This window comes from Cyphellophora attinorum (genome assembly GCF_001299255.1).
Source record: "Cyphellophora attinorum strain CBS 131958 chromosome Unknown Contig2, whole genome shotgun sequence".
Lineage (NCBI taxonomy): Eukaryota > Fungi > Ascomycota > Eurotiomycetes > Chaetothyriales > Cyphellophoraceae > Cyphellophora > Cyphellophora attinorum.
The window spans coordinates 1,155,683-1,172,194 of NW_017253230.1; the positions used below are offsets into that span (position 1 = coordinate 1,155,683).

Below are 16,512 nucleotides of genomic sequence, written 5' to 3' on the forward strand. Positions count from 1 at the left end.
CATCATGAGGGATAAGGGCGGGGGGTTCTCCAGTGTTCGGATGTTTACGTCCTACCAAATTTGGCGACCGAATTCGGAGGCCTTTCATGGACAGGCGAAGGGACTGATTTCGACCCTTGTGATTGGAGATTGCAACAATCTCTCTGGGTGTAATTGCTGTTTGTAGGGGAATGGTCCAACGTGCGCATGCTGTGTGTGCTGTAGAATGAATAGACTCCTCAGCTCGATGGCAGCGACGACTTTATATTGCGCTCTTGATGATAAGAACCGTACACTCGGGATCAGGTGTGCGAGCGCTGTGAATTCTGTGTGGTAGGGTGCAGTAGTAGGGTCATGCGAGAGAACCGGCTGTGACGCATTGCCGGGAGAAGCCTGATGCTTGTTTGGTGGAGCCCAAGTCGCGTCTCGAGACCGGCCGCGCGAAATCCTGGCTGTGTTGTTTTTTTGCCCTTTCGCATGAACTTGGATTGGAAAAAGGGTCCAGTGATCACAGCCGTCGTTCTGGAGGTTACCTCATACCACGCATCCTCTTATCATCAGCTGTAGACACCATGATTATGATTGTTGTTGGGATAGATTGAACCCAACATCAAATCCAGAGCACCGACACCCATCGCACCTGCCACTCGACGCGTTCTCCGAAAAATAGTAAACAGCGCCATCTCTGTTGCCTACCTCGTCCATTTGTCATACATCTCGACACATCTCGATCACCCACAAGAGTTGGAATAGACTGAATCCATCTTGCCTGTTCCAGCAGTATCAATAGCATGACAGACGGTCCACACAGCCTGTAAACACTTATTCAGAACATCGGCGCAAGTCAGCCTGGAGCAACTTCTTGACGACCCTCACGCCCTCGTCCTTCTTGAGTGGCAAAAGTTATCTGGCTGATACAGTACACGATCTATCAGCCGGCGATACAGAACAAAAGCATCATCTCAGTGCCCAGCTTCTGTCGACACTCCATTGACCGATCTCAACCTCGGTCGTGGGTTTTGGTCACATGGCCGTAGCCCTTCATAACGAGTGAAGAGTCATCGACTTGAATCCGTGACAAGAACAACATTGAAATGATCGGAACTTGCTCACCTCATCGCGAGGGTTCTCCCGTCGACTTCAGCTCCCCGCACCGGCTGCGACAGACCGATTTGCATCTGGATGCAATAGGCGAAATTCAGCGCTCGTTATCTCGTTCGCCGTCGAAATTCAACTTCAAACATAGCTCGCGCCCACAGTCTCCCTCCACATCAGCAACGCCGGTCCAGCCATCGCCACTGTCGGTATCCAGGAGATCGGTAGCGGACCTATTCCAGCAGCCGAGCGCTATGTCTTCTCCGTTCGTCTACAGAAACGCGTCATCGCGCCAATCGAGACCGGGTCTGCGACGAACGACCCAAACTACCAGCAACCTACGCGGACGCACATCTCCCAAGAGTCCTTCAAGGCGAATCTTGACAGAGTCCAACTCGGTAACTGGCACCCCACTTACTCTGCGCAAGAGGAGCTCGACTGAGGCCGATCGCGAACAGGACACAACAAGCACATCATTCAGCGACGACAAGGAGAACGGTTCTAGTCAAGAAGATACGCTTGGTAGCCGACATGTCTACACAAGGCAAGAGAAGCGCCGAAGCGGTGGAAGCATGATGAGCTTTATGCCGCCACCTCAGAGCCCTATGAAGAGATCAGAGCCAATGGCGGTAGATTCGACCGAAATCATGAGCCCTTCTGCAAAACGGCGCAGTCTTCACGGTCCAAGCGTGGGCAGTGACTTCTTCAGCATTTTCGAGTCAGACACACTATCCAACGCCGTCCATGATAATCGCTCTCAGGACGACAATGACTGGCTGAGAACCGCGTCTCCCCTGCCCTCCTCGAGATTTAGCACCGTCCCGAAGCGCGCATCTTCACTCAGAAAATCCACCATACAGCAAAGGCAAGCCGAGCGCTCACCCTTCAACATGAAATTCACTCAACCGACCGAGCTGGAAAGCAGCCTTTTCAGCACCACTCCCTTTGGCAAGAACGATAAATCTCTTCGCATGTCGCTGGACAACCACATCGATCCCATGCCAAGAGAGAGTCCGTTCTCCGCTCAAGGTCATCTGCTGAACGCATCGATTCATCCGGCGACTGTGCAGCATCAAAGCCAGCAAGAGGGGGTGCCCTCGTCATCCCGACATCCACTGTCACGCACAGTCACTCAGTCATCATCGACTACGAGCATTCAGGATGATTCTCCGACTCACGAGCCATTCCACAGACCAGCTCGGCCGAAGTCTCACGACTTCTCACGTTCGTTGCCTGCCGGGGCTCTCAATCCGTTAGCATCTGCAGACGTATCAGAGCATTCATCGCAAAGCTCGTTCGCAACACCTGGTGCATACAAATCGGCCAAGCCTCTCCCAGCTGCCTTCATGTCAACAGGTCTTATATCAAAGAAGAATCGAAATGCTGAAGATCCTAATGGCGGCTTGCCCAAAGCTCACATGCCGGACACCCCATGCAAGAGGCATTCCGTGCTGCTTCCCACGAACAGATTTGGCAACGTCAAAGGTGTCATGAAGCAGAATCGAGAGTCCTTCGGTATGCCCGCGACGCCAGCAGAGGCACGATCCATCCGACCTTTGGCATTTCATTCCGGCAACGCTATAGGTCTTGGAGCCCGTGCTACTAGACCCTCTCTGATGCGCAAGATGAGCTTTGCCTCCATCGGCAGTGAAGCCAAGAAGAGCTCCCAGTCTCCTAGCCAAGGCCAGGACAGCCAGTCAACAGAGTCCGATCTGTCTCCCACACCGACGAGGCACTTTGATGAGCCGCTACGAGGTCTCTCAGTGTCTCCCTCGCCACGCCATGGCCGTAATTTGTCCGTGCCGATTGCAGGGAGCAACCCGTTTCCAAGCAGTAAGTTATTGCCTCCCATTATTCAGTCACCCGAGAGCGTCGAAGATGCAAATGACGGCACTGTGAACGGTTCGCCGTCTGCGATCATTGCATCAAGGATACCAGTCAGGAAGTCGCAAAACCCCAGCGCTTCTTTCACCAAAAATCGTATGCTGAAGAACATGACATCCCCAACTCCGCTGGCGAGGAGTGCCCTTGTTTTGTCTACCCAAAAGTCCCCTGTTATGACACGTACTAAAAGTGGTTGTTTTACTCCAGTCACACCTCATGGCGATAGAGCCAATCGATACTCTCCTCATACGCCTCAGGAGGGTTGCTTCCCTCCCGATCCGAGCGGACTCTCCATATCTGGTCGACCATCAACAAGGAATGGCTTCACGCCGGCTATCCCAGCCACACCAACTGGGCCTCGAGAGTACTTCAGCAATTTCTCTCATAGACCCAGTCTCGACCAGAATGCAGCTCGTGATGCGACCGCCGACAGCTCTCTGACCAGTCGCTTCGAGAAGGTGGATCTCGTTGGAACTGGCGAGTTCTCCGAGGTGTATCGAGTATCGCAACCGCCTCAATCCTCACCCTACCACAAGATCTACGTCACCAACGGTCGCTCATCGTCCCGCAGCTCGATGCAGGAACGGGTTTGGGCTGTCAAAAAGTCACGACATGCGTACACTGGATACAAGGACCGACAACGAAAGCTGAAGGAGGTTGAGATACTCAAAGTCTTGGGTCGATCTGAGCATGTCATTGGCTTCGTCGATAGCTGGGAGAACGAGGACCATCTCTACATCCAGACTGAGTTCTGCGAGGAAGGAACTCTCTCAGCATTTCTCTCGAGGATTGGCGCCAAAGCTCGACTGGACGATTTTCGCATCTGGAAAATTCTTCTCGAGCTATCCACCGGGTTGCAACACATCCACGATTGCGGCTTCATTCACCTGGACCTCAAGCCAGCAAATGTCCTGATCTCTTTTGAAGGTGCGCTCAAGATTGCGGATTTTGGTATGGCTGTACGTTGGCCTGCCGCAGCAGGAACCGATGGTGAAGGAGATCGAGAGTACATCGGGCCGGAGGTACTCACGGGCAAGTTCGACAAGCCTGCCGATGTGTTCGCACTAGGCCTGATGATGCTGGAGACAGCGGGCAACGTCGAGCTCCCGGACAACGGCGCATCTTGGCAAAAGCTCCGGTCAGGAGACATGAGCGATGTGCCTAGCCTGACTTTCAGCTCTGACAATAGTATTGTCACAAGAGATGCCTCTGGCAATCCCGTCGACGAGGACTTGGCTGCCGAGAACGTGGATCACGACATGGTCGATGGAGTCGAGAATGCCAAGGACATCACGCCACGCGAAGGAGAGCTTCTACATCCACCACAATTCATGGTCGATGCCGAGTATCCTCAATCCTTGGATAGCATTGTCCGATGGATGATCAGTCCCGATCCGCTGCAGAGACCTGTGGCTTCCCAGATCTTGGCCACAGAAGGTGTTAGGTTTGTTGGGGAACGTCGACGAGCAGGTGCCACGGTCTATGAAGGCAACTGGGGTCCAGCTGATGAGATCCTCCGACAGGACCACGAAATGATCGATGTTTGATAAGCAAGCTGCGTCGTACTATTCACGACTGGCATGGGTCACCCAGTCGGACATCAATCCAACAGACCTTCTGCGATGAGATAAGTGTACCTCAGCCACAGTCAATTAACGGGAGAGCAGGTGCATGCAATGCCATGCTTCACGAGAACGATGTGATGTCTTTGCAACTGCGCAAAGAACGGGTGGACCAGTTGATGACGCAGCGTGTGACAAGCAATGGAAGGATGCCGATGAGCAGAGCGTCCAATTTGATACCTCCAGGAGATAGCGAAGGAGTTGTGTATTGAAGATGAAGGAGGCACCCCAATCATTGAGATCCTGGCAAGGGAAAGGAAGGTAGCATCAGAAATGCTCCTGCGGGCCGAGAAGAGCACAAGGATATGAGGGCAGAGAACGAAGGATACGAGCGCGTGTACACACCACTCATTTCGACGACCATGACGAACAGCTAGTCAGCTACAGAGAAGTAGCTCAACATGGATAGAGACGTTCGCTCGCCTTGATGTATTGTTTTCATGCATACTGCTAGTTCGATATGTGTCTGGCAGCCCTTCATTCGTAGACACAAATAGAAATTCTTGTAGTGGATCAACCTCGAATTGGAAATGGGTTCCGGAGGACGCTATTGACTTGAGACTAGAATCGTCGTGTCTACAGCAAAGCAACTGCTTTAGATTGTCAGGCTCTTAAGCACCTTCTCAACGACGGCAACCTACTTCGTGCTGCCGATCTCGGCGTCGTGGTGCTCACACCAACGCGGTCCCTTCGGCACGATTAGCCGTACAGCCGCTTTACTTTGCACCGATTGGTCTCGTAGGCACGCAAGGTGTTCTTGTTGAGCCTCGGCAGGTCATGTTGGGGAAGTCAGAGAGGCGGGTTCGAGCACAGATGATCTGTGCCGACCGCAACTGACTGGAGTTGCCGGTAGCACTCGACTGTTGCGGACGACGGGTTCTCTGCAGCGCAGACACAAGCGGCTTGGAGCCGTGAGTGTCCGATATCAATGGATTGCGGGATCGCTGTCGCGGAAGGGTGGTTCAGAGGCCTCCAGATGGCAAGATGGTAATGCTCAGGCAGAAGGTCAGCGCGGAGCTGAAGCGGGTGAGTCTTGGCAAAATGGTTCATGGTAATTGACCCAGACGAGGCGGCCTCTGGAATGTTGAAAAAGCAAAAAGGACTAAGATCTGGTGTGCTTCGACTGGCCATGGCCGCAGTCGTGCTGTATGACACAGAGGCCTTCAGGTGGTACAATGGTCTCATCGAGCAAAGTGTCACTGTAGTGTTAGCAGCTCGAGGGTCTTGGTGGTGTGGGTCACGTACACAGAATTCTCGCAGGGAGGACTCCGAACGTTTGGAAAAGCAAAAAGTCGAATGGCATGCCGTGAACTGTGACTAGCCATGATTGCGGGCACAGAGATCTCATGGAGACCTCCGGATAGTATGATCGTGATACTGAGCGGAGCATTGTCGGTCTGTTGCAGGCCCGTCGCGGCAAGATTCCTGTCAGGAGGACTCTGGGGTCGACAAAAAGCAAAAAGCAAGAAGGGATGGCATCTGTGAGACTCGAATCGCCTGTTAGTTGACATAGAAAAAGCAAAAAACAATCTAGACAACCAAGCAGTCAGAGAACCATACTCCACGCCTAGTTAAAGTACACTTCCTGGTCAGGGAAGGGTTTCTGCGAACTCGTTCTGAGTGATTGTGGTCGATTGTTGACGCAAATTGTTTGACAACAAAATATATACTTTCAGTCAGTAGCCTTGACACCAAAAAAAGAAGGAAAAAACAGTCAGCCCTGCCTCAATTCGAACCGAGAACCATACTCCACGCCTAGTTAAAGTACACTTCCTGGTCAGGGAAGGGTTTCTGCGAACTCGATTGTCGTCGATTGGTGGCTGATTGTTGAGCAGAAATGTGAAACAATAATATATAACCACCAAGTGAGTGCGCTGCCAAGAATTAGCGCTGTCGTAGTTGGTGGCAAACGAAATTCGGAACTTGAGGCGGGCTCTGTAGTAACAATCAATTCTCTGGACTACCCTACCACAAGATTCTTTCTTTGCTCCTTCGCCCTCGAATACACCGATTCTGCTGCTGCTGCTGCCACTCGCCCGCGCCTTCGCCGCCATGAAGCCCTCCCAGAACGCCGTTTACAAGGCCTTGGTCCTGCGGGACGACGTCGCGATGGATGCGATCGAGGAGGTCCTGGATGGCCTCCAGATCCGGCGTGAGAAGCAGCGAGAGCTGTTTCTCGCTTTTTGGTCGTGGCTGGAGGGTTTCGACCCCCTCCTCAAGGGTACGCGGCGTGGCAACAGAGCCCGCCTGGAGAAGATCGCGTTTGCGTGGGTGCACAAAGCCCACAATGGGCGGCGTTACTGGTGCGGCCGGAAGCGCATAGTGTGGCTCCGCGACGATGTCCGGAGCTGGAAGGAGCTGGAGGAGGGAGAGTGGGAGAACGAGGACGTGTTGTGGGAGTGGCCGGACGACGAAGACAACATTGTCTGGCTGGTGCGCGACGTGCTGCTGGCGATCCAGCGGTGCCTGGCTGCGGCCCATAAGGTATGTGCATTCCATTCCTATTCCTACACGCCTCAGCAATCCCTCCAGGGAGGACTCTGCACTGGAGTCGAAATTCGAGGCGCCCAGGCCTTCTGAGGCATGCTTGAGACTCCGGTCAGTTTTGAGGCGAGCTTAACGCGATCTGCGCTTAAAGACTCTGGTCAGACTCGAGCGAGGTTCATGTTACCTGGTCTTAGAGACTTCGGTCAGCGTTAAAGCAAGCCTCGAACGATCGAGTCTCAGAGACGTCGGCCAGTCTGCAAGCAAGCTTCGAATGATCTAGCCTAGAGACATCTACGAGCTCGAAAGTTTGCGCGTGATAAGCACGTTTCAGAGACGATGCAGCTCGTTCACATGGTCGTCGCAGAATGATATGATTGATTTGTTGAGCACTGGCTGACTGAAAATCCATAGACAGGTCAAGCTCAGCCGATGAAGCGGCGAGTCTTGTACAAGCTTGGGCAGAGAGTCCGCTTGTATCACAAGAAGACGTATAGGGCATTCCGTCGAGAGGAGGCCGACTTCGCAGATGAGTCCGAGGAGGACTCTGAGGACGAAACCCGCTTCGATGAGCTCCGGCCCATCACTCTCCCTCTGCGCTGTCTCGTGTAAGTTATCTTGGCGGTGGAGTCATCTCCTCGTTGCCTTTTCTCCAATTCTTGTCGTCTGGATTTATTTCCTACCCACCTGCCTACCCACCACCTTGCACATCATCCCGAATGATCGACTGACCAAGTACGCAGCGGCGATACATGGCCAGCTCCAGATCCAAACACAATGTCCGGCGTCGAGTACCAGACCACGAGTCCTTCGACGACCGCTGGGGAGACGAGCAGCCCGTTCCTGATGATGTGGACTCCCTCGAGCCTCCCGCAAAGCGGACCAGGACTGACACCTACGAGCGCGCCGACATTGAACACCCACCCCAAGAGACCTCTAGAGACAATGGAGTCCGAGGAACAGGAAATAGTGAGAGGGATCAAGAAAATAAAGATAGGGACGAATTCGCGGCCCGTCTAGCCAAAAGAGATGCCGAACGATCCAAAAAAGTTCTCGAGGACCGCTCCGCCGCCAAAGACAGCGTCACAGCGCAGAGGAGGGCACTAGCAGACGACAAAGACGCGCGCGATGCTGCAATGCCAGATCTACGACTACGATCACGACAAGATTATCTCAAGAAAAGAGAAGCCGAGCAACTTGCACTATTCCGGCAGCAAGTAGACGATGAACAACGAGAACTCCGAGACAATCCGGACCTCACAGACAAAGAGCGAGCAGAATTCGCAAGGAATAGGGAACTGTTACGAATAGCAGAGGAAAGACTCCAGATCGACGAGCACCTAGACGGCTATGCTCTACCAGACGACTACATCACCGAGAAGGGAAAGCTTGATCGTCAGAAGAAGAATGATGCGCTCTACAAGCGCTATGTTGATCGCGACAAGAGCGGTCGAGAGAAATTCGTCACCGAGCACGAAGAATGGGAAGCTGAACAGACCAAAAGAGCAGAGGCACAGGTCAAGAAGCCTGATTTCGACGAAGGCGACTATGGCTATGTATTCGATGAGAGCCAACAACTGCAATTCATCGCAAGCGAGACCCTGGGAGGAGACCTGCGCATGAGCAGAGAAGAGCGAGACCTCAAACAACGAATCAGCGCTGCTGAAGCCAAGGCAAAAAGTGTCGAAGAAACCAGGAAAAGCCTCCCCATCTACCAATTCCGCGATGAGATCATCCAGGCGGTGCACGATCACCAAGTTTTGATCATCGTAGGAGAGACAGGGTCAGGAAAAACCACCCAAATACCACAGTACCTGCATGAAGCAGGCTTCACCAAAGACGGCATGAAGATCGGATGTACCCAGCCACGGCGAGTTGCAGCTATGAGTGTAGCCGCCAGAGTGGCAGAAGAAATGGGCAAAAGACTAGGCAACGAGGTGGGATATGCCATTCGATTCGAAGACAACACGAGCGAGAAGACAGTGCTCAAGTACATGACGGACGGTATGCTGCTCCGAGAACTGCTCACAGACCCCGAGCTGTCAGAGTATTCTGCTTTGATGATCGACGAGGCACACGAGCGGACCGTCAGTACCGACATAGCCTGCGGCTTACTAAAGGATATTTCAAAAGCAAGACCAGATCTCAAGCTGTTGATCTCCTCAGCTACCATGGACGCTCAGAAGTTTCAGAAATACTTCGACGATGCACCCATTTTCAACATTCCTGGTCGCCGCTACGCAGTCGATGTGCATTACACTGCGCAGCCAGAGGCCAACTACATCTCCGCAGCCATAACCACAGTATTCCAAATACACCTTTCGCAGCCATCAGGAGACATATTAGTGTTTTTGACAGGCCAGGAAGAGATCGAGGCCATGGAGGCGAACCTTGCAGAAACAGCACGGAAACTCGGCTCAAAGGCGAAGGAGCTTGTCATATGTCCGATCTATGCCAACCTACCCACAGACCTGCAAGCGAAGATTTTTGAGCCTACACCACCAAATGCCCGCAAGGTTGTGCTCGCTACCAATATCGCTGAGACCTCTCTTACCATCGATGGCATTGTGTACGTCATCGACCCTGGCTTTGTCAAGGAGAACCAGTACAACCCACGCACAGGCATGGAATCTCTCGTCGTTGTTCCATGCTCCCGAGCCTCAGCTGGTCAACGTGCTGGACGTGCTGGGCGTGTAGGTCCTGGCAAATGCTTTCGCTTGTACACTAAACAAGCCTGGAAGAACGAGCTCGACTCAAATACAACTCCCGAGATTCAGCGAACCAACCTTACTGGCGTAATACTACTGCTGAAGTCCCTCGGCATCAATGATCTCCTCGACTTCGACTTCATGGATCCACCGTCCACGGATACTATAGTGCGCGCTGTAGAGCAGCTATATGCTCTTGGTGCTTTGAACAACGCAGGCGAGCTTACCAAAATAGGCCGCCAGATGGCCGAGTTCCCAACAGATCCAATGTTTGCACGCGCAATACTAGCTGCAGATAAGTACGGCTGTGTGGCTGAAGTCTTGAGCATCATCGCTATGCTGGGCGAAGCCTCTGCCCTCTTCTTCCGTCCGAAAGACAAGCAAGTACATGCCGACTCTGCACGCGCTCGCTTCACAAACAAAGACGGCGGCGACCACCTGAGCTTACTAAATGTTTGGACCGAATGGGTCGACACCGACTACTCAATCATCTGGGCAAAAGAGAACTTCCTCCAACAACGCTCCCTCACCCGCGCCCGCGACGTGCGCGACCAGCTCGCCCGCCTCTGCGACCGAGTCGAAGTCGACGCCTCAAAATCCTCTGGCGGCGTTCAAGAGATTGTGCCCATCCAGAAAGCCATCACAGCAGGATTCTTCCCAAATTCAGCACGTCTGCAGCGAGACGGACAGACTTACCGCCAGGTGAAGAATGGACAGACAGTTTACATCCACCCTAGCAGTGTGTTGATGGAGGTCAATCCGAAGTGGGTGATCTACTACGAACTGGTGTTGACGAGTAAGGAATTCATGCGAAGCGTTATGCCGCTGAAGCCTGAGTGGTTGATGGAGGTCGCGCCGCATTATTACAGTAAGAAGAGCTTGGAGAGCTTGGGTGTGGACAGGAAGGTACCGAGGGGCGAGGGTAAGAGTACTGCTGCTGCTGCTGCTACGTCAACAGAGACATGGAAGAACGGAGCGGCCCCGCGGCCGAAGATGTGATCAATAGACTTGATACTCAGAGATTGCTGCAAAAGCTGCGACAGCTCGAAATGCAGTCGTGCTCCTTCCCATCGACGTTCCTTTTGAATTATCCTGATTCAACCGAGTTTCCCCTCTCAGCGGCCTCCCCGTCTTTGTTTTTGCTACGTCAAGTATTCGTACGTGAGGTGCGTTAGTCCCCTTCGCCTCACCTGATCTTCACTTCCCTCAACACTACATTGCCGACTGATCACGCTGTTCATTGAGCTCGCCATAAAAGCAAAAAGAATATTCGCAGCACCCAGAATCGAACTAGGGTCTCCTATAATCACAGCTAGCTATAGCGTATGCCACTGCCGAGCTGAAGGCGTGTTGGACCACTGACACCATGCTGCTAAAAGTGGTCGAGGTTGCTGATAATTGATGGTTCAAAATCTGGGAGGAGTGATATATAGACATCGTCGCAGTGAAGTGCCTGTCAGAGGAGCCTCAGGGTTGGGCAAGAAGATGAGGAGACTGAAAGAATCGGAAGCCACCGGGTGAAACGATGGCTTTGATACAGTATGTATTTCATAAGTCGCTATAATGCACAATCTCCCTACGACAGCCCGTAGACTCACGCAGGCCTCCTAGCCTTCCTTCACACATCCTCCTCATCACCAGCCAAACTCTCATACCGCATCCCACCCGCCCCTCTCCTCAGCCGCACCGGCACATCATACAATCTGCTATAATCGACCACCTCACCTCCCAGATACGCCTCACCGTTCACTCGCCGCCCAAACACGGGAGCAGGATCACACCAGAAATCCCGACAATTCCCAATCAAGCCCCTGCTGAACGGATTGCCCCGGTCCAGGCTCTTCATCTTTCCGGTTCCTGCATCCGAGGCAGTAGCCAAGAACACGTCCAGGCCGATCGTGCGCTTCAGCTTCGTCCAGCAACCCTCCGCGTGCCGGTGGGGCGTGGGTTGGAGGCGGGTGGAGGATGCAGCGACGTCGTTGATGCCGGATGTGTCGTGGGCGTGGCCTTGTGTGATGGTGTTGTTGGGGCGGTGGAGCGGTAAATGTGGGTTCTCATTGTGGCTGTGCCGCTTCATGTTCTCGTACGTAGTCATGTTCTTAGCGATTTGCAGGGATTGGACGACGACCAGCATGCCGATCCAGAGAAGCTGCAGCATCGACCAGATCGTCAAGGCAACAGTGTATGGATCCCGGAGGGTATAGGCGCAGATGCTAGCGCTCAAGATGTGGCAGCTGTCGACGGCGGTTTGGGGTGGAGATGGCAGGTGGAAGAGGTGGACGACAACGAGATTGGCGAACACCGCAATGCCGCCAGCCATGCAGAGAATGTACATGAAGAAGTGGCGGTGGTTGTTGTTGGCGACGCAGTTGTTGATCCATGGGCAGTGGTGGTCTTGTTTGGCGACGCAGCGACCGCAACGGCGGCAGTGTTTTGAACGGAGGGGCCGGCGGATCATGCAGGAGAGACAGAAGTTGTCTTCGTCGAATTTCCAGAGGGAGAAAAGCTCGGAAATTACAGCGCGTTGTTGGTTGCGGGATGAGAGTTTGGGGACCAGCCTGGGTCGGAGATGGCGGCGATGTAGTAGAAGTAGCTGGTTAGGCCGTATAATGCGACGAATAAGGCGTTGAACAAGGGGTTCGTTGAGAAGGTGGACGGGAGGATCGAGGTGAAGTATGTAAGTCCAACCAGGAATAGTGTTCCTGAGAAGATGCCTGCAAGGTACGGTGTCTTGTGGATCTGTCGGAATTGTGCTGGACCGTGGTTTCCCAGGTATTGCAGGCCCAGCTGCATCAAGAAGGCGACGCCAAAAGCGGCCGGTACCGCGATGTAGACTGTGTAATGACTGATAATGTACAGGCCGGTGAAAACGATCACAAATGGGAATAGAAAGAAGAATTTGGACATCTTGGACTTGTCGCGCAGGAGGGATGCCAGTCCGAATGGCAGAGCGCGTGGATGGCCGTCGGCGGTGTAGCTTGGTCTGACAATGCACGATGGAGCTGCTTTTCCGACTTCATCTCCGCAGCGACTGTAGCGGGAGTCTTACCCTCGTTCGTCTTAGCGAATCGATCAGCTCCATACTCGATGAGCTTCTCTATGCATGGCTTTGAGCCCTTGACGAGAGCCCAGTGAAGTGGCGTGAACCCACTGTCATCGGTGGCATTGACGCTGGCGCCCCATCGAAGCAGCATGTCTGTTAGAGCTGGCCAGCCCTTGTACCCTGCCCACATGAGACTGGTGTGGCCTTGCGGATCTGGAGCGTCGACTGGTATGTTTTGATGCAAAAGTAGTGCCAATAGTAAGGCGTTCCCGTCTATGGTCGCCAGATGAAGGATGTTATAGCCCTGTACGTCCTGTGTGAGGGGATCTGCGCCGTTCTCGAGGAGGAGATGGACAATGTAGAAATGACATCGTTGCGCGGCCCACATTGCTGGTGTCGCTCCAGAGTCGCCTCCTTTCTTGTTCACATCGGCGCCCTGGTCGATCAAATACTTGCAGACAGCATACTGGTTGTTGATGGCAGCCCAGTGCAGAGGCGTGATGCCCTCCTCGTCCGCATAAGTCGCAGCAACTTTCTTGGATTCGATCATCCGCTGAATGTGTTCAATTGCGCCGATGCGAGCGCATTGCATGATGTCTTCCTCAAGCGGAAGGCTGGGTGCTGCGTCGCCATTCTGGACTGTGGTGAGTTCGACATCGGATGCTGGGGGCTGCGGACTGTTGGAGGATCTGGGAGGTGGTCCGGTGGTGAGGGTGGACGAGGCCATGTCGGGAGAACGATGCTATCGTGTAGACCTGTGTATGTACATGCTGAGAATAATTGACCTGTGACCTCGGAGATGGCTGCAGACTCCTTTTCAATGAGGTCCCTGGGTCTCTTTGGTTTGAGAGTGCCCTATTGCCGTGAATCCTTCGTCGTTCAGCCCCATAACTTTAGTTGGTGCAGACAACCATGTGGTCGGCTACGCCTCACGCGTATTCGCGGCCACTCCTCATGCCATCCAACCCTAACCCTGAGTTGCTTTCTCGGAAGCTCGACCCGCTTTTATCCTTGGCATTGGACTTCTTCCCCCGAGCTTCGAATCTGCTGCGTCTACTGCATCAACCACCCATTCTCTCCGCTCCCTCGATTCCTCCTTCATTCAACCCATCTTGAGCTTGGGACAAGCCTTTGTAGCTTCACGACCAGGCAAGATGATGTCCCGAAACATGTTGCGCCAGTCTGGCCGCATCGCTGCGGCCATCTCTCGACCAGCTGCTGTAAGCTCCCTATCCGCATCCGAGCAACTCAAGAAGCTCCGAAACCATCTACAACCACTCTCGGGAGCTTGATCGGGCCCTCAACAAAGCTCAGAGGGGCAGTAGTGGTCGCGAAAGCTGGGAACAGCCACCAAACATCAAAGACAATGGACTGAGACTAACATCAAATTTCTGCAGGCTCGCATCGCAGCTCCGTCCTTCACAGCTGCCACCAAGCAGGTCCGATCCTACGCCGCCGATGCAAAGGCCTCCCCAACAGAAGTTTCGTCGATTCTTGAGCAGAGAATCCGCGGTGTCTCAGAAGAGTCAGGACTCGCTGAGACCGGTCGCGTCCTCTCCGTTGGTGACGGTATTGCCCGTGTCTATGGCATGAGCAATGTCCAAGCCGAGGAGCTGGTCGAGTTCGCTTCCGGCGTCAAAGGCATGTGCATGAACTTGGAAGCTGGCCAAGTCGGTGTCGTGCTCTTCGGCTCCGATCGTGAGGTCAAGGAAGGTGAAACCGTCAAGCGTACCGGCCAGATTGTGAGATCTACACACAAGAGATTACGAGTACATACTGACGATACAAGGTCGATATTCCGGTCGGCGAAGCTATGTTGGGACGTGTGGTTGACGCTCTCGGCAACCCCATCGACGGCAAGGGTCCCATCAAGGCCTCAGGCCGTATCCGTGCTCAAGTCAAGGCTCCCGGTATCCTGCCCCGCAAGTCCGTCAACCAGCCGGTACAGACTGGTCTTAAGTCCGTCGATGCCATGGTGCCCATCGGTCGTGGTCAGCGTGAGCTGATCATTGGTGATCGTCAAACTGGAAAGACTGCTGTTGCTCTCGACACCATGTTGAACCAAAAGCGATGGAACGACTCCGGCGATGAGACCAAGAAGCTCTACTGTGTTTATGTTGCTGTTGGCCAGAAACGCTCGACTGTTGCTCAGCTCGTCAAGACTCTTGAGGAGAACGATGCCATGAAGTACTGCGTCGTTGTTGCTGCCACTGCCTCAGAAGCTGCCCCACTACAATATATCGCCCCCTTCGCCGGATGTGCCATCGGAGGTAGGTCCCTTGGTCTCTATCCATGTTCTGTGCGCTGACATTCGACTAGAATACTTCCGTGACAACGGCAAGCACGCTGTCATCATCTACGACGATCTCTCCAAGCAAGCCGTCGCCTATCGTCAAATGTCTCTGCTTCTGCGACGCCCTCCCGGGCGTGAGGCCTACCCCGGTGATGTCTTCTACCTCCACTCTCGTCTCCTGGAACGTGCCGCCAAGCTCAACGACAAGCACGGCGGTGGCTCTCTGACTGCTCTTCCCATCATCGAGACCCAAGGTGGTGATGTGTCCGCCTATATTCCCACCAACGTCATCTCCATCACCGACGGCCAGATCTTCTTGGAGTCCGAACTCTTCTACAAGGGTATCCGACCCGCCATCAACGTCGGTCTGTCTGTCTCTCGTGTCGGATCCTCAGCCCAGCTCAAGGCCATGAAGCAAGTCGCCGGTTCGCTCAAGCTCTTCTTGGCTCAATACCGTGAAGTCGCCGCTTTCGCTCAGTTCGGTTCCGATCTCGATGCCGCTACCAAGCAGACTCTCAACCGCGGTGAGCGGTTGACGGAACTCCTCAAGCAGAAGCAGTATAGCCCTATGGCTGTCAACGAGATGGTGCCTCTTATCTACGCCGGTGTCAATGGTCACCTTGACAACGTCCCAGTCAACAAGATTTTGCAATGGGAGTCTGACTTCCTTGCCCACCTCAAGAGCGACCAGCAAGATCTGCTCAAGACAATCGACAAGGAGGGTCAGCTCAGCAAAGACCTCGAGGCACAGTTGAAGGAGGTGGTTCAGAGCTTCACTAAGAGCTTCACATCATAGGTATGCTAGCGCGTGTCCGTGTACATCAAGATGCGTACTGACTCATCATAGACAAGGCTGTGATCATGTATTATCGCAAGGTACTGGTTTCAAGCGAGTAGTGGCAAAAGCAGAATCGAGATCGTGTCTCACGAGAACGTCCACCGAGATGTTTCTTCAACTTGTGCCTGACCTCTGCTAAGCATCTGATTTTGGAGGGTCAGCGATATCAAAGTCCAAGCGTCTCTTTGTAATTAGATACTCCTCACACCGCTGAATCGAAGTTTCCGTTTGTGTTGAGATTGCCTCCGCTTTCCCCTTTCTACACGTTCTGCCGCGCCAGCGTACGTGGACTACGCACAGCTCGCGACAAACAGGACGCCCATCAATGCGCAGGATCTTACGCTCCTAGACTCTAGCTCAGTTCCGGCAGGAGCTGGCAACGTGGACTTGAGCTTTGGTATTCAAAAATGTACGCGGACGCGGACGATGGACTCGCCTTCCCGATATCCCAAGAAGCGACCAATTTGGAAGCAACCACAAGTCGAAGCCATGGACCGCTACTTCCTTTCCCAATCATGCACCTGCCTTCCCTCAGCGGCAGAGGACATACCGCCCAGAAAGTCGAT

The 16,512-nt window shown here is 53.6% G+C and overlaps 5 protein-coding genes across 5 annotated transcripts; 3 read left to right on the forward strand and 2 right to left on the reverse strand.

Annotated features, from left to right (window-relative positions):
• Positions 1-1,328: 1,328 nt before the first annotated feature.
• AB675_2740 (Mitosis inhibitor protein kinase wee1) lies at positions 1,329-4,505 on the forward strand (the record flags this gene model as incomplete). Its single annotated transcript, XM_018142735.1, has 1 exon — positions 1,329-4,505. One exon carries the CDS (start codon positions 1,329-1,331, stop codon positions 4,503-4,505), a length of 3,177 nt encoding a protein of 1,058 aa, XP_018004993.1.
• A 2,127-nt stretch (positions 4,506-6,632) lies between these two features.
• Positions 6,633-10,771, forward strand: AB675_2741 (Pre-mRNA-splicing factor ATP-dependent RNA helicase-like protein cdc28; the record flags this gene model as incomplete). Its single annotated transcript, XM_018142736.1, has 3 exons — positions 6,633-7,064; positions 7,479-7,672; positions 7,831-10,771. The coding sequence occupies 3 exons, from the start codon at positions 6,633-6,635 to the stop codon at positions 10,769-10,771; spliced, it is 3,567 nt and encodes a 1,188-aa protein (XP_018004884.1).
• A 619-nt stretch (positions 10,772-11,390) lies between these two features.
• Positions 11,391-12,092, reverse strand: AB675_2742 (Palmitoyltransferase akr1; the record flags this gene model as incomplete). The annotated part of the gene is made up of 1 exon (XM_018142737.1): positions 11,391-12,092. The coding sequence occupies one exon, from the start codon at positions 12,090-12,092 to the stop codon at positions 11,391-11,393; it is 702 nt and encodes a 233-aa protein (XP_018004824.1).
• Positions 12,093-12,286: 194 nt separating this feature from the next.
• Positions 12,287-13,542, reverse strand: AB675_2743 (Palmitoyltransferase akr1; the record flags this gene model as incomplete). The annotated part of the gene is made up of 2 exons (XM_018142738.1): positions 12,287-12,786; positions 12,822-13,542. 2 exons carry the CDS (start codon positions 13,540-13,542, stop codon positions 12,287-12,289), a joined length of 1,221 nt encoding a protein of 406 aa, XP_018005050.1.
• A 442-nt stretch (positions 13,543-13,984) lies between these two features.
• On the forward strand, positions 13,985-15,904 carry AB675_2744 (ATP synthase subunit alpha, mitochondrial; the record flags this gene model as incomplete). The annotated part of the gene is made up of 4 exons (XM_018142739.1): positions 13,985-14,035; positions 14,213-14,557; positions 14,605-15,085; positions 15,135-15,904. 4 exons carry the CDS (start codon positions 13,985-13,987, stop codon positions 15,902-15,904), a joined length of 1,647 nt encoding a protein of 548 aa, XP_018004988.1.
• Positions 15,905-16,512: the final 608 nt, after the last annotated feature.